Source organism: Diadema setosum, chromosome 11, assembly GCF_964275005.1.
Source record: "Diadema setosum chromosome 11, eeDiaSeto1, whole genome shotgun sequence".
Classification (NCBI taxonomy): Eukaryota; Metazoa; Echinodermata; class Echinoidea; order Diadematoida; family Diadematidae; genus Diadema; species Diadema setosum.
Genome location: NC_092695.1, coordinates 28,111,991 through 28,130,042, shown reverse-complemented (window position 1 = coordinate 28,130,042; position 18,052 = coordinate 28,111,991). Strand labels below are relative to the sequence as shown.

At 37.9% G+C, this 18,052-nt stretch overlaps 1 protein-coding gene across 1 annotated transcript in view; it reads right to left on the bottom strand.

Annotated features, from left to right (window-relative positions):
• LOC140234818 (sodium/bile acid cotransporter 7-B-like) overlaps positions 1–18,052 on the bottom strand; it is a 55,258-nt gene that overhangs the window by 25,425 nt on the left and 11,781 nt on the right. Inside the window, exon 4 of the mRNA XM_072314856.1 lies at positions 3,732–3,807. Within this exon, the coding sequence (XP_072170957.1) occupies positions 3,732–3,807 (76 nt within the window). The remainder of the gene's footprint in view (positions 1–3,731; positions 3,808–18,052) is intronic.

Sequence of the window (18,052 nt, the reverse complement as noted above, 5' to 3'; positions counted from 1 at the left end):
TTGGGTAAATACTTTATGATAGTTTGACCTCTAAATTATGGATATTTTGGTCAATTTAGTAGCACAATCCGCAAGAGCTTTCCCCCGTTCAGGGGTGTGGGGTATATGCACACAGTGGGCAACCCCTCAACCTGCTTGGGGTGATCAATGACAATGTGCGTGGAAACACGCCCGAAAATCACTTGAACCTGGGATGAAAGCATGGCTCCATGGAAAATTCATGTCAGATAAAATATGGAGATGACAGGTACTCTAAATTGCCGGAGCGAACGCCAACTAACAGCCACCAACGGCACTCGAAAGTGAACAACCACTGTTCTCTGTCACCGTAAAAGTGCCCAAGAACCCTCATTCTACAACCACTCAAACTAGACAATAAAAACCCCTTTGTATCTTTGTGCATCTGACTTGTAGAGTTTAGTCTCATCACAAGTCTTCTTTGAAACTAAACATTCATTTATAAGTAGGAGTCTGGGCGCTAGCAGCGTGGGTGTAACAACATAGACATCCTAGATGTGGGAGAAACGAAAGCACTCGAGACATCAGCACTCTGAAAAGCCACCAGAATATAACTCAGTACATATCAAAAAATTAAGACAGACAAACAAATTGCAATTTGGAGAAGAGCAACTGTCTAAGTGATGTCTTAGTTTTTGAAAGCTCTTTAAGTCCCTACGGTGGTTGAAGACAGCCTCTGAAGTGCGCACAATTAGGATGACTCTCGAGCATCAAAAGGTGTGAAATGCTCGTATCCAAATGGCTGACTTTTATCATATCATAAATTTCTTCCTTTCATTTTCTTCCCTTCCTCTTTTCTTTTTTGTTTCCATTTTTTTTTTTTTTGTTTTCTACCCCGCCACACTGCTTGCGGTCATTGGACAATGAATCTAGATATATCTTCACGGCTGGGTGATCGCGGGAGGCGTCAAAAAACACCCCAGGAAAAGATCGGCTCAAGAAAGCACAGAAAAGAGCCAACTTCACTCGCTCACATTTTACGGCGTTCTCTCTCTCTCTCTCTGTTTTCTCCCTTCATTTCCTTTTCTCTTCCTATCTCTTTCTCTTTTCATATTTTTTCTCTCACTCTCTCCAGTCCTGTTCTTCTCTTCTCTTTCCTTCTTTTTCCTTCTTCTCTTTCCTTCTTTTAACTCTCTTTTGTCGCGAGTCCTCTACTTTTGTTTTTCCATTTCCAATGAAGTTTGAATTTTTCATATCTCATTATTATCCTTGTCTTTAGTCTTTGTACCCTGTACAATACCTCTGAACTTTATATGCCCTCTAACATTTTTCTGACATATGAATATCACCCTTCAGCTTTTACACTTCTCATCTGATAAAAATAGACTTGTACAACGTGTTTGCGTTTTTTTTTTTCCTAAAAGTAGATTGCAGATTCTTCTGTACGTGTGAAAACTTCTAGCTTTCCCTAAAGTAAATCTTTGTATATTTTTGATTAATTATGTACTGACAGTAGCATTAGCCTGATACACTGTGCATTTTTCACAAATCAGTTTCAATCATTGCATCACACATGCAATTTACTTGACGGAGTATCCATGCCCTGTTGCTTTAATATTGTTTGCAAACATATCCCTCAAGAACGGTTGTTTATGAATACCGGTAGTTATCTTGAGAAATGAGACACTATTCTATATGCCATGGCAATGTCTTTTCACACTGTAGGATGCGAAGTCGATGACAAAGGCAGAAGGATGTTTGCGCTGTTGACATATACGGAGCCGATGAACTCTTGGTAGAGAACATCCCATGTTTATCTCTTTGAGTGGGAGAACACATTGATATATATGTGCAGCTTAGGCTGTAGTGCAACTCAGAAGGTACATGACTTTATGTGCTCATCTCTCCCCCTCTTTAATTGCAACTATCTTTTCTCTCTCTTTCTCCCTCTTGCCATATTTATCTACCTATCTATATATTCCCTTCATCCTTTTCTCTCTTACCCTCTCTCAGATATATATATCTATCTCTCTTTATATTCCTATCCCTCCTTCTTTATCTCTCTCTTTCTCTTCCTCCCCAACCCCCCCCCCCCCCCCATCCGTGCTCCGTCTCCATTTTCCCCCTCCTTGCTTAACTTTCCTCTCTCTCTCTGAGGGAACATTTTGTGTCTGATTGATGAGCGGGGCTCTGGCGGGGCCATGTCGTGGCAGCACACTGCCTGCAGTAGCGGTATAACTACATCTAGCACCTACCAAGCGTGAACGGCGGAAGAGTCCCGCTTCTTGTCGCTGCTACGTGCCCAAGCAACCGTGACGAGGTCCCCCCATGCATATTTCAACCATCAAAAGCGGCAAACATGCTCTGACATCAAGCGTGTCCATATTTCATGGCCTGGACTTTATAGATTGAAACATGAAGCAAGCTTCACCAATGGAATACTGGAGAAGAAGCGAAAAATGAAAAAAAAATACTCAACTTTCTATAACGGGAGAGTATTCAGACTGGTACTATTCCCCCATTCTGGTCTCATTTCCAAAACCGGCTCATATTACGCATGAATGTCTGAATTAAAATTCCCGGCCAATTTCATCCACGGTAAGTGATAGCTGAAGTGTCATAGTGGGGGGGAAGATGAATCTAGCCAGCGAAAAATGTATTTACCAGATGCGCATCCTACTTTTAATGGCCAGGCATGGCTAATAGATTTGAGTTCATCCCATCTTCCTAAACCACACACATACTCCAGAGGGGGCTTGGGAATAACTTCCCTGCACCCTCCTGATATCACAAAGCTTAATCATGGAGAGATGAGTTACAGTTGCTATCACCGATCCGTCTTCAATTACAGGTAACCTTTCTCAAGTTTGGTGAGCCCGTTAAAACTCAAAGCCCTCTCATCATTTTCTTCTCATATTGTATTCATGTTACTAACGTCATGATGTATTTTATCATTACCTGCGTTTTCCGTACTTTGGTATCTATTTTGATTTCTCGCAAAGTAAATGTACACTCAGTCAAAAGATACTTTTTACAGGAAAAACATGTGGGTGGTAATCTTGTTTCAATTCATGCAAATTGGATAGGTTTGAGATTTGGTTTCAACACATGACTGTGGCATCACATGATAATGATAACAAAAGTAATGGTAATTAAACAACCATATAGTAATAATCATCATCATCATCGTTGTTATCATTGAAAGCAAGAGAACATTAATCAGCGGGGAAAAGGTTGAGGTATGAATTTTCTTCCCTTTAACTCCCTCTACAAATGAAATTTGTAAGATCGCTACTTGGAAATGCTCACAAATTTTATGCTACCCTGAACAATCCAGAAAATGATGACACATTGATATTTTTGGAAATACTGAATCACGCACAAAGATACTCTCTTCCACATAATCAGAAACAACCCACGTTCACTGAAACTGGCCAGCAAAAAAAAAAAAATGATAATAGAAATATATATAGAAATATGTATGTATATATATATATATATATACACACATATATATATGCATATATATATATATACATACATATATACATAATACATATATATATATATATATATATGTATATATATATATATATATATATATATATATATATATATATATACACATATTATCTATATATAATTACATATATATTGTAATGGCAAAGTTTTCACTCTACAGTAAGAGAAAACTAGTACTGTTGGCAAGGCAACAGGAACAGCACCTTAAGAAGGAAAATATTTGATTTTACTTTCCTCGCACAATGATTTACCTCATTTCCCCCAACCGCCTTTGTCAGAATTACAGCTGACGACACTGGTGGGGGCATGCATCCAACTACTTGTAACCTGTTGAAAGACAAAAAGGAGGAGGAAAGAAAAATGCTCTTAAGATGACTATCAACCATCATGGCATAAGCGGTCTGGACCATTTGACGAAAATCTTGACTGAACAAAGGAATAATACGGACCCCAGCCAAGGCGCTTTATCACTGATTAGTTAAAAATGTTATTCATCTATTGCAATTTGTTGTGGAAGACACTGAGGTGACTCAATTCTGGGATTGATTTATAAATCAGCTTTTTTATAATGAAAACAGTATACTGATGCAACCAAACACCATGTATGTAATTGTTAGCTTATTTGTTTTTTAAGAGATGCACAAGCTCCTTCTTGTTTTCCTTTCAACTGCATTCAAACTTGCTTCTCAATGAAGTTGTTTAGTTGCCTGTTTTTCGTAATGTTGTGCATTCCGCGATGACACAGTAGTTTAATGTAGTCTGCCCTCCATTTTATATATTTTCTATGACTGCACACTAAATGACAAACCTTTTTAAAAATCCCTGGATCCAGATGGTGATTCAAATTGCTACTAAAAGTTAATGAGTATGGGTTTTTTATCATGTTTTTTTTTTTTTTTTTTTTTTTGTGTGACCCAGTTGTAACTTCCCTAAATGCACCCTTCCCCTGAATTTTGTCAGAATCTATTACTTACAGTTCGTGTAAAGTTGGTATTAAAGAGACTGACATATTGAAAAATAAGAGAACAAACAAATGGATAAAAATAAGCTAAAAGCTGGCAAAGTCATAACCACTTTTGCAGGGGCAATGTCTCAAAAACAAAGCCCCTGCCCCTTCAAAGAAGAAGACAAAATCATAATATTTGCCTACTCATCAAAATTCTGAAATATGCATTGGAAAAATGAGCTTGATAAACTTCAGTGAACACAAGCTGATGAAAAATGAATGCAACTTCAAACTGTCATCTGTCAGTTCGAATTATGCCCTATTTGGAAACATGAGTGCATCATATTCAATTTGTGAAGGAGTAAACATCTGAGTGTACTGGGAGAAACGGATTGATCATACAATGCACTCCAGCAGTCCCCTTAATCATCAAGAGATTTCTAAATACAAGATGCAAAAAAAAAAAAAATAAATAAATTGTGTGCAAACATTTACCCCCAAAAAAAGTATAACAGTCACAATGATTGGCTGAGTACATTTCAAAATAATACACAGGTCATTTTTCCCGTAGACAAACTAGAAACCGTACTCCATTATTACCATTAATAAATATCATACAAATGTACACCTTTGAGACAAAAACATGCATTCTCTTTCAGACTGGGAAAATCATTTTCAATCACACATTTTCTTTTAGATATTAATGATCTCTTTAACACCAACACGATTTACAAGTCATCCCGATGCTTATGAAGATAAACTCATCGCAAATGTATTTGAAGCAGATGAAGCTAATTCTCAGAGTCAGAAGTATACATAATCACGAGTTCTTTTAAGATACCTTCATGAGAAACTTAGACAAATAAAACAACAAAAGGACACATAAAAAAAGCCTCTTTTCATGTGAAAGCACCTAAAGTTATTATAGCAAAAAATGAAGTGTTTTGTTTCTAAGTGACATAATCATTTTGCATGAAATCAATTAAAAAACAAAGGAGACAAAAATCACTGTAGACCAGACTTCGAATCTGCAGATACCCACGAATTCATGATTAATCCTCCCCAATATCAAGTCCCAGCATTTTGTGAACCCATATCAGATGTCCACTAAAAAGGGGAAATCCCTAGACTGGGGGGGGGGGGGGGGGGCATCCCCTTTCAAGAACACTGAAGAAAGAAGAATACCATGAGGTCTGTGGTGAAACCCCTTTGTGCACTATAACACACCAAAGAAATCTAACATGGAAATCAGGAGGGCTCACCATAAAATAGACAGCTCTGTCAGCTGAGCACCATAAAGTCATAGAGAAAGGTACAACTTTATGCAGCTTGACCACATGATTAACTCTTGACTGATAATAGCATCCTGAATGATCAACAGTCGTAATACAGACAGTACTTGTGTTAAATCCAGACGGAAGAACAAGAAGTACAATAAATCTGTGTTTAGGTTACTGTGCCATGAACATTCCACTTGATGCTTAACTGTTAATACAGACGTACACTCCTATTTTGGAGCAGTAAATTTGAAGGAATAAAATCAATGAACTTGTCAGTTTTCTGTTGTAAAAAAAAAGAAAACAAAATTAAAGGGGTTGCATGCCTGTGTGTCCCCCTGGATCCGCCGCTACATTCAGCAAAACTATGCAACCATGATGGTAACTTTCATTCAAAGATGATATAGGGAGACAGGGAGGAGATATGCAGAGACAACACAACTCACGGGATCATTTTTTTTTTTTTTTTTTTGGTCATGAACATCATCTAGCTGCACTCTTTGGAGAGTATAGATGTACAGAACAGTGACCTTTAGACCAAACAAAAGGTAAAGAAAGAAAAATAAACAGTAGTGACCATGGCTGGCATCCAAGCTAATGACTCCTCTTCTGAAGGTGTTCAGGCAGGGGTCCCGCCTCAGTTTCACTAACCCACAGGTATCCACCCGCTCAACCGAGAGAGGGGGGCAAAAGTAAAAAAAAAAAAAAAAAAAAAAAAAAAAAAAAGCGGGATTAATTGGATTAGACTGCTGAGATGCGCCATGCACTCCTGCGCTCTTTTTTTTTTTTGTGCAAATAATTCCCGCTCTGGTCCGACACACGTATACACACGACGCCCCTCCCTTTTGTGAGCGCGGGGTGCGCCTTCAAGAGGCATAACATTTAATTTTCCATAAACGTTGATCTCTTGATGCATGAAGGTCGATACACATCTGTTCAGAAATGTCATTACAAACTCATCTCATTACCTCCTCTCCTCTTCACAGTTCATGAGGGAAAAGTGCAAAACCAAGGACATCCCAGTCTGCATTTATACAAATACTTGCGATTGGGAAGATATAAAAAACAAAAGGAACAAAAACAAACAAACAAACAGGGACATTATGCCTTTTGGGGGTGCTGCTGGGAAGTGGATCTCAAGCTTTCACACAAGTTAGTCTGACACCCTCTTTTTACCACCTTTACTTGAATATTATGACCTTAAGCATATCCATTACACAGTCACCTTCATGATGGTAATTTGGATGGGTATTGCAACTGCTACTCACTACATTTGGTTGGAATATGACAAAACTAAAACAACTGAAGAAATAAAACTCCTACAAAAATTGAAAACACACAATCAAGGAACTCAACACCTAGATGTCTGTTGGCTGTAGTCCCTTGAAAGGAACACAGGAAACTTGAAAATATACTACTGAAAACATGTTTTCCGGAACATTGGGTTTTTCTTAAAGAATATAGAAATTTCATAGGAAAATGCGCAGGACCAACAATAATGCAGGGTTTAGTAGGATTACCTATGATAACAACAGCTTAGCGAGTGAAAAGGCAAGCAATGTATGAAGTGCATCAAATTGGTTTAACCAGTGAAGTGAAAAAAAAAAGTCAATCTGAGTGGTAGTAAGGTCATAACATATAGGACAAGACATGATAGTCCATTCACAAAGTAGATGCCCAAGGTTTGTTGGAAGGTTGCCCTGCACTGGATGCTGCTGGCAGATTTTCTGTGATTTTGTAACTCTTTTAAGGAATAGATAGATAGCACTCTTTAGGACACTTAGGACTCAACAAGAATGCATGAATTATAAAAGAAACACTGCAAAACACACAGAGACAGAGAAACAATAGATAGACAGATGGATAGGCATGGAGACAAAGAGAAAGAGGCTAGGGAAGAGAGAGGACACATGAATTGATTTGAACACATACATTTTGTAAATGTAGCAATGATATGAAATGCTCGCATCACTGCACTTTCAATCTATCATCATGCAATTTAAGCAATCCACAGATAATATTCAGAATCATTCCCCGAATGTTTGACCAGTAACAGCTATCCCCCCCCCCCTTCCCCGCTCCCTTCAAACCCTCATCACCATTTATAGCTCCCTTCCATTTCCTTTTATTCCTAATGCTCTCCTATCTCATGTGAATTTTTTTCCCCTTTTTTTTTGGGGGGGGGGGAGGAGGGGGAAAGGCGATACACAATGACCATCAGGCTTATATCATATATTCATGATGCATCAATTTAAGCACTTTTCTTGGAACTGGTTCTCCACCACATGGGCTAGGGATGATCTGATGTGTCTCACGCACCCCACCCTGATTACAGGCACTTCTCCACCAACACTTTTTGACACATCAGTGAATAGCGAGGAGATGAGGCTATTGTATTTTATGCTTTCAATCATGTGAGACCAAAAAACAAAACAAAAACACACACACAAAAAAAGGTGGGGCAACGAACGAAATGGTGAGCTATATATAAGGGACATTTTATACAGAAAAACAAACTCTCAGCATAGTACTGATGTCTGCAATGCTCAAGTTAATGAATATCACTTGAAACAAACATTCTAATGACTGTCGAACAGAACTGCGTGTACATGTCTGGGGGGGGGGGGGGGGTGGTGGACACGAGTGCACGACGCCTCATCAAAAATTCTGTTCATTACTTGAAGTACTCACCGCCCCATTGAAACGTGGAAATTAATGGGTCTGGATAACAAACCACCATACTCCAGTGGCTTCGAAAAGGACAAATGAATACCCCCATCATGGGGCAAATTAATTGGATTCTGGCAGAGCTACCTGTTGGCCTTCCATACTATTCAATTCCAGCCAATCTCAATGGCAGCTCAATACAATTTTCATCAGCCGTCATTCATAATGCACGCCCAGTGCCCGGCACTGTGGTTCTTCAGCTACCCTAAATTTTTGAGCCTGGGTATTTTTACTCAACTTCATGGAAAATTCATACTTTTGATAACTACAATGTACGGCTTTGCCTCCAAATTGCGCTTCATGAAGTGCCTCTGATGTATATTTGATGAACGACAAAGTGACAAGGATCAATGAGAATTCGAAATGTAGTCAGGTGTATAATAGAGGTTGGATAATAATTTATGACGTTCAGATTTCCTGGATGCAAGAGGCGGTAACTATTAACTGATTGCAGACGCTAAATTTTGCAGTACCTGGGGGTTTTGATTGCAGTAAAATCACTACATAAATGCAGAACGTGTGAGGTGTTTAGGTATGCATATATAGATTCTTGGCTTTTGTTTTGCATGTTTCCCCCTACAGCATGCAGACCAATCACTACCATGATGGGTATAGACTAATGGCTCTAGAAATTAACTAATTGTTAAACTTATCAATAGCATCAGTAAAGAACAATTGGCATTATCAGGAAAAGAACAATCCTAAACTTCTGGCAGGTGTCTGAATACTCAATTTAATCTCTCTCATTGCTCCACCTAAAGTACACGTGGCACTCCATTCGAGAGACCACTGAAGCTACTATAGGAGGTCGGGAGGTGCCTTCGTGCAGTGCAATTTGAGCTATTACAGTATAGCTCTTTGTTATGATGACATGCCAGCTCTATTAGCACTCACGAGAACAATGCATCGCAGAAACAAGCTTTAGAGCATCACTCTGATAAAAAAAAAGGGAAAATTCCTCAAGTCATGATATATGTAAAGCATCTGATTAAAATAAAAGACCAAATGCCAAGCCTTGTGTGTTTTGCCATCAATTTACAAACAGCACTCAGCTCTGACTACTGCATTATCCTACTAGCCTGTGTTCCAGACCCTGCTCACAATACAGTACTCTCCTAGTAACCTGCACATGCTGGCATCTTCATGAAAATCTTCTTTTATCGACATTAAGTCATAAAACATGACTCCTTTGTATGTAATTACTGTTGTGTTAATAATCTGGCATTTTTTCATTTTTTATTGTTGCAATAAGGGATAGTTGTAATTGCTGGGAGATTGATTTGAAGGCTTAAAACATTTAGGTGAATGAACACAATTCAGTACAAGTGGCACTCCAACACATAAGATACCACTTGAAAAGCATCACTACAGAACTGATCATTAAAAAGCATATTCCAACAGCACGTCAAGACCATGACTAGCTTGTTGGCATTGATACCTGAACATTGATTGCTCATGTACAAGTACTACCATCACATGTGCCGCGATAAAAGGAAATGAATGAGAAAATAAAGACATAGAAAAAAAATGCACGGGAAAGAAAACGGATGATGATGTTGTTGTTGATGACGACGATGATGATAGCGGTGGTAGTGAGTGGGTTGCTAACCTTCACGGGTCAAAAAACATATTATGCACAGAAGTATGTATGTTTTTATTTTCTATAAAGAAAAAAATACTAAATGACAATCTAAATGTCACAAAAATATTAAACCTTTAAGGATTAAAAAAAGATACTTATATGTATGAACAATAAAAGTGTGTCTTTTTTCTATAAAGAAAAAAAGATCTTCTAAATGCACAAAAATATGCCAGTTGGCAACCATGTATTGATAATACAGCTGGTGGAGAAAAAATATACAATTAAGACAACAATGGAGAAGACCAGATGAAGACAATGACAAATAAAACTAGAAATATCACTTAAGGTGATTAATACCCCCGCCCCGTGACGACAGTCTTACCCAAGGAATGATCTTTCCTTGATCTTCTGCCATTTATATGCCGTTACCATGGCAACGCAGCTTCCGACACGTCCGAAAAATATGTCTTCCACATCTTCCCACCAAGATCAAGGTGTGTGCCACATTTCATAAGCTTTGGTCAAAAAACTGAGGAAGTAGTTAAATCCGCAAGATCTTTCCTTGATCTTCTGCCATTAATATGCCGTTACCATGGCAACGTACTTTCGGGTACTGTCAAAAAATGCGTCTTGCACATCTACAACCAAAGGCACACATCTGTACCAAGTTTCATGGAAATTGGGCAAAAACTGAGGAAGTAGTTTGCACTCATAATATGTGAGCTGTTACCATGGCAACATACTTTTTGTCACTGTCAAGAAATGTGTCATGCTGACCTATATCCTAAGACAAACATTCAATATGAATTCCATGAGAATTGGAAGAACACTGATGAAGCAGTTTTGCCATGAAGCATTTTGCCCTATATTTTACCAATAACATGCCGTTACCATGGCAACGCACTTTTTGCCACTGCGGAAATATGTGTCTTGCACATTAACATATTCAGATGAACATCTGTACCTAATTTCATAAAAATTGATCAAAAACTGTGGGAGGAGTTCGCGACGCAAGATTTGTACCTATTTTTGCCCATAATATGCCGTTACCACATAGGCAACGTACTTTTGGGTACTGTCAAAAAATACGTCTTGCACATCTACAACCCAAGGCACACATCTGTGCCAAGTTTTATGGGAATCGGTTGAAAACTGAGGAAGTAGTTCGTGATGCAAGATTTGCAACGGACCGACCGCCCGACCGACCACCCGACCGTCCGCTGATTCCTATATACCCCCTTCAAACTTCGTTTGGCGGGGTATAACCAATGATTGTTGAAAAGAAGCAAAATAGCTGGCAGAGGTAAAGGAAATGAACAAGAATTGCTGCAACAGATTTTTTATGATGGTAAAAGTTGGTTCAATCCAATTTATATATATTAAAAAAAATAAAAAAAAAAACTCATCCTTAGGTTTTGTGGATATTCTGAAATTAGGGGGTCATTTGTAAAAGAACAAGAAAACAAAAACAAAAGAACATGTACTTAAAACAGTGGTACATCCAAATGCTTTATACTTCATGATCCTTACATAACTATTAAATTACATTCCCATATTCCTAGTAAACATTCTTAATACTGCATGAACACTTTTTTTTTTTAATTTTGCAAATCTGTGGATTTGATATTCTTCTTTCCTAACAGACCTCTCTCATTTAGAACATTTCTGTCAAGTAACATATCAGAATCTACAATGCAATGCACATTTGCAGTTCATACATGGTTACATAATCAAGACAGCATAGCAACACTGAAAAGATATCTCAATTCTGCAAACAATATCAAATCTTTGTCACCCTTAATGAACAGTCATACATAATACCTCTGGCAACAAAAATTATTTGATCTATTTTCAGTCCTACTTTTTAATGATTTCATCATTTCCAACATTAAAGATTTATATTTCATGACCTATGTAATGTTTCAAGATGTATAAAGCATAACTGTCTGATTCCAGACATAATTTGGAATTCTGAGACAGTCCAATCTGTAAAGAGTACCGGTACCAAAAATATAGCAACACTTGCCATTTCTTGAAAAAAAAACCCACAGTTTTATCAATTATTATTGCTCCCTTACATGTACAATGCATAATTTCCACAATTTCTCAAAATATAGATTTCTCAATATCTCTTCTGAGCAATGTTGAAACTGCTATTCTTAGTGACAACATGACATGCATTGATGAATATAAATTTGAAGGATCCGGCAGTCAAAAGAAGAACCATTGCTCCCCAAGATTTGGCTCCCTTTAAATTTGGCGACAGTCCCTCACAGTTAATGAAGTCGTTCAGTTCCCCTCTTTTTTTTTTTTTCCTAACGACGACTTAGTGCAACCAGCCATGCAGTTCTAACTTCATTAACATCAATAAAACATGGCGCCCTCAACACTGCCATTAATCTTGTCCATTTACGGGCATATCAGCCTGCATGCTGATGCAATTTGCATGCAATTGCTTGTCATGGTATTTCTTTATTGTGACAAGCTTGCAATATCTGCAGGTTGTAAGGACTTTCCATGTTTGAATGTGCATGTTGTTGCTATTTTTTTTTTTCCCCGGATGCATTTTTGGGCGAGTTCGTAAGTTCAATGACGTTGACTTTTCATTATGTTACATTATCCAAGATACAAGATACATGATAGCCAGTAGCCTCTGAACTTTTTTTTCTGGCTAATTTTTCCTTTCTTGAATTTTAATGCCTAAAAGATATGAATCTGCACATGTGGAAAACATACAGATGCTCACTCTTAAAATTTAGTTCAACATCCCAAAAGGTCAGGACATGTGGATGAATGCTAGGGGGATAACGAGGGTCATACTGAGAATACATTTTATATATCTTTGATAAATGAAAGAGAGAAAGGAAAAGGACATGGCTGGATTAACCTACTACTAACCAATGGTACATGGAAGATGACTTTTGGAACTGGTTACTGAACATAATCAAACAAATGGACACTAACTCATCTGGATACAAAAAGTGACATCTTTGGAAGTACATGTACAGTACTGTAAAAGTGGATATTTTCGCGCGACTAATTTTTCGCGCTTGGCCGTGTCAGAAGACTTTCGCGTGTTTTTAATTCCGCGGAATCAAGACAACAAGTACTGGAACATGTGGCATGCAAAAATATTTGCGTGCTTTCATTTTCGTGCTAGTTTCTTGTTGCGCGAAATGCGCAAAAATTTCAACACCGCGAAAATGTCCACTTTTACAGTATCATATCATGATGTCAGTACAAATGTATTTGTCACCCTCAAACATGTAAACCTGCACTACACTCAGGGTTTCATAGCCCTTTCTAATCTTGATGTTATTTTGATGTAAAAGAAAGAAAAAAAACTTGTGTTAATTTCTTTCATGAAGTCTGATTAAATGTGAGGCACTCTTGTCACACACCCAAAAACATACTATTACTACCACCACTACTATTATTTACTACCACCACTACTATTATTACTACTACTACTACTAGTACTACTACTACTACTACTACAAATAATGATAATAACAATGATAATAATGGTGATGGCGATAATGTTAATAATATAAACAATTAGAATAATAACAATGATAATGTTAATTATGATCTAAATTAGAAGTAAGCATTTTTTCTTGCAAGAGACAATGAAAACCTATAAAAACAAAGTTGATCTAAACAGCTTTAATCACATCAAAACAAACATTTTGCTGTTTCAAAGTTCTCAGTTTCTCCTAATGGTCCAACGCACCTACTTTGGTGTAATCTTTTACCTTTTGTTGCACAGACCTTTGTTTCTTTACACACATGCTTTCTTCTCCCTATTACTGTAATCATTATATATCTCTATAAACTCTCATTACCTTTTGATCCTTTTTATCTCATTCTTTCCTCTTTTCCTCTCCGTGGTCTCCCGTCTCCGTGTACCCACAGAAACCAAGTTCACACTTCCAGCCCGTCATTATCGGGCTAATGGGTGGGTATTTTGTGAGTGAAATAATAAATGAGAGCAAAATGTGCCCCTCGGGCATTCCAAGTGAAGCACCAATGCATGGTAATCAATTGCCTACAGGGGGGCTGTGCCTAACAGAGTCCTCACCTACCCATCATGCCTGTCACTTGGTCTTTACCACAGCTCCCAACTTTTTGTGGTGGAATGCTCCTCTCCTCTCCTACTCCTCCCCCTTTCCCTCCCCCCCCCCCCCTTCCCTCTCCCCCTTCACTCCCCCTTCTCCCTTCCTTTCAAGCTCCCCCTCTATTTCTCCACCCATACGCATGTAATCTATCTTTCTTTTTCTCCGTAACTACCCCTTTCTCACTTTATCTCTTTATTTTTCTCTTCTGTTTTCTCTTTGCATTAAAATACCCTAATTCTATCTCTCGTCCCAGCCCCTCCCCCTCTCTCTTTTTTTTTTTTTTTTTTTTTTTGTGAGGTCTGCCTTCCTGCCATGAAAAACTCTCATTAATCATACGAAAGAAAACAAACAAAGTGGTCACTCCCTGCTGCCGTCTGCTCGCTGGAGGTTTGGGTTCACAGAGAATGGCAGATTTGACTGGCAAGGCCATCATCAAGCTGGAAAAAACTGTCTCAACTCTGATGTGATGGAAGTACAGCTAGTGACGAGTAAGGGGGGGGGGGGTGATGACAGAAACCGAACAGAACTCAACTATTTTATTGGTGCCCCGATTGAATCCATCTTGATTTGCAGCCCACTAGGGTACATACAAAAACAATGAAAAGCTCCTATCAGCCTAAGTTGGTGAATACAATGTGCATCGATGTGTATGCTCATCGAAAACGGTCGACTCAAGTTGAGATTCATCAGCTGAGTGTGTACTTGAATAGAGACCAGTGATTAAGCTGTACACACTTTGTTATGGGGATTCTCATATCCAAGCTGGGCCATTCTTCTTACTCCATGGTATCCCCACTTTACCAGGTTTTTGAAGGCCAAACAGAAATGTAATGAGACATGACAGAAGGATTTAAAGGCCAGAGATACTTCTAGAGCTGAACATCAGTTTTTAATACAAACAATGAAAGAACTGAGTGTAGGATGCTGTTCAAGTATACTCCAAAAGTTCTGTTGGCTTCTCAAAGAAGCTAACGCTGAAAACTGGTATTTGTCCATCGTTCACTCAGGTCATAAATACCTAAAAATAACAAAAGAATTCAATTTCAAAGAAATACTGTACTACATGGATAATGCATGGCAAGGACAAAGAAAATATTGCAGAGAATTATATGCACTTGATATATTCACAACTTTATCTAGAGTGTATGTGCCACTGTGTTAGTTTTTAGTTTCAGGTGTGTTTGTGCTTTAACATCTGTGTAAATGTGCTTTTGTATCACTTTGTTTTATGCTGCAATCTGTGTCTGCAATAACTGTAGGTGTGTGCTTATTTATATTCTCTGCTGCTGCATTGTATCTCTTTATACACATGTGCTCATATTCATCAACATACAGGGTACATGATACATGACCCTGAAGACCTACAGGTACATGAACTGCACTAGATGTATGCACAAAATGAGACTGAGTGCACTGGTGGAAGGAGTGACCATTTGTTATCTAAGGTAGATATAAAACCACTCCTAAATTCAAATACAGTTTGTACAAGCACTTGACTCTCGCATTCATGGATGCATTTCTATTTTGCTTTGAACATTCTTAGAAGATCTTGCAGCTTTGTGAGCACACGGTGTTTTATGATAATGTGAGATAAGTCCAATACATTAAAAAAATAGATTCATCGTTATTAAACTTTCAATTTGATAAGATATATCATGAATTCATTAACTCTTTTGGCCTCTATGAGAGAGGACTGAAAGATGGAAGGGGGGGGGGGGAGAGGATAGAAAAGAGAGGATATGTGTGAATGAATCTATCAATCTTACTCACTTGTTCCATTCCAACCCTCTGCTCTTGTTTGTGGCAGATAATCCCTGTTTACACGTATCTTTTTACACCTTTGCATTATTTTCATTGATTTTATATTAAACTGCAATGCTAACGTAAGCAGAATCTCGAAGAACATATCCAAGATGTGCCATGCCCAAAATACTTAAGTGTTTTGCAAGCAGCACTAAAGCATGAAGCCTACAATGATTCTTTCAAAGGGCCCATTAGAAAACAAAGTCAGGTAACCATATTGTATTACCATGTTTTAAGAACTTTTTCACATTGGTTCAAATTGCTCTGAAACTTTACTTTAACAGTGCTCAAATATTGTTTGTTTGTTTTTTCCAGTGCATTTTTTTTTTTCTATCTTACAATAACATGCTTCAGGCAGGCTTACGAAAATTAATTCTAAATTCTTAATGAGAGTCCTTGTGCACTAGAATTTCATAAATCAATACCCGTCTATTTGAAAAGTCAACATGTGGGTAGATAATGAAATCAATTGAATTATTCATTGGTAAGCTATTACGAGTCAGTGGCTGAAATCGGGAAGTGGTAAAAAAAAATAGCTGGGCGATGACTGCTAAACACTTAAAGCTTGATTTCACTTAAAAACAGGTATAAAAGATATTCTAGCATTACATAAGCCTTGTACGGCTAAAACTGCATTTGGCACACACACACACACACACACAAACGAAAACAACTAAGTCAACACACCCCTAGGATTTCATATTTTGTCTAGATTTTTAAAAATACATAAACTTGTAATGTCACTGCACTGTTGGTTGCGCGTCTGTTTCCAAGTTACAACACAAACATATGAGTCCACCTGAAGATTTGCTGATCAATGATGTTTTAAATTCTGTGTAACCATAGCATCCCCTCCTGTGGAAGGTGAAAATCACAGTCCCTTGAATGGGGACAAAAAATACATGTATACAGTTGTAGATAAATGAATAAACAGAGATTCTGTGTGTGAGAGTGTCACAACTCATTTACACACGTGCACACACAGACACACACACAATCCTGCTTCTTACAAAGCACAGACTACAGATATACAGTATTTAATCTAATCCATCCTATACACACTAAAATTGGAAAATAGACAAATGATTACATGTGGTTTGCTCAATGTGATTAGCAGCATGACACACTAAACCGATTTTCTTGATTTTCTTGATTATTCTTGTTTAACGTGACTGTGTACCACTGCTCTTCTCAAAATAGAAAATGCCTTGACTGATAGTACAGGCAGGAGTCAATGTCCGGAAATGCTCTATCTAGATCACTGCCTGATATGTGACATGCTTCTGTTTAAATACACAGATTCTCAAGAGGTTTTTTTGTTTTTGTTTTTTTCACCTATGTACGTAAGCAGACAATATGAACATGAAACATGCATGTACAACATGTGATCAGAATGTCACTCACAAATATCAATACCTCATAATGATGTTGACACAAGTTGGATTTTGGTCGACCCCAATCGGATTGTGTCTCCGTAATGAGCATTCGCAACATTTTTACAGCCAACATCAGGTGCATGTTCTGATCTCAATATGAGAACATGCAATTCACGTTGAGTTACACATGTGAAAGTAGTTAAAGAACTATCAGACAAAAAGATATTTCATCAAGTCTGACATAAAATTGAAATACACGTAAGTTGTAAAAGTTTCAGCAAAATCGGACACTAAATGAAAAAGTTGAAAAAAAATTTTTTTTTCCCTGAAGTGGTGATACAGGTCGCAACCACATCCGCTGCCTACATTATGGTAATTTTGTTGGCAAACAACTTTTCTACTGATCATGTACAAAGATATCATAAAAATTATGTTTTTGGTTAATAACTTAGGAGGCCTCAATCCTCCACAAGCCCCCTCTCCAGTCATAATTGCTAAAGCCAGTTCGGGGTTCCACTTTGAGCATGAGCAGAAAAAGGTCATCAGTACCGGCAGAGCATGTTGGTTTTTTATTCACTGAGATAAGCATCTGTGATGTAATGATTATTCTAGTGATCATTATGAGTGGTGCTTGCTAGCACATCCACCTGACAGCAAATGCGGTATTTGACAATATCAATAGAAAAAGATTGTTAATACATTCAATGCGAAATAATGAAATGGATGCTTTCCAAAGTGCTAAT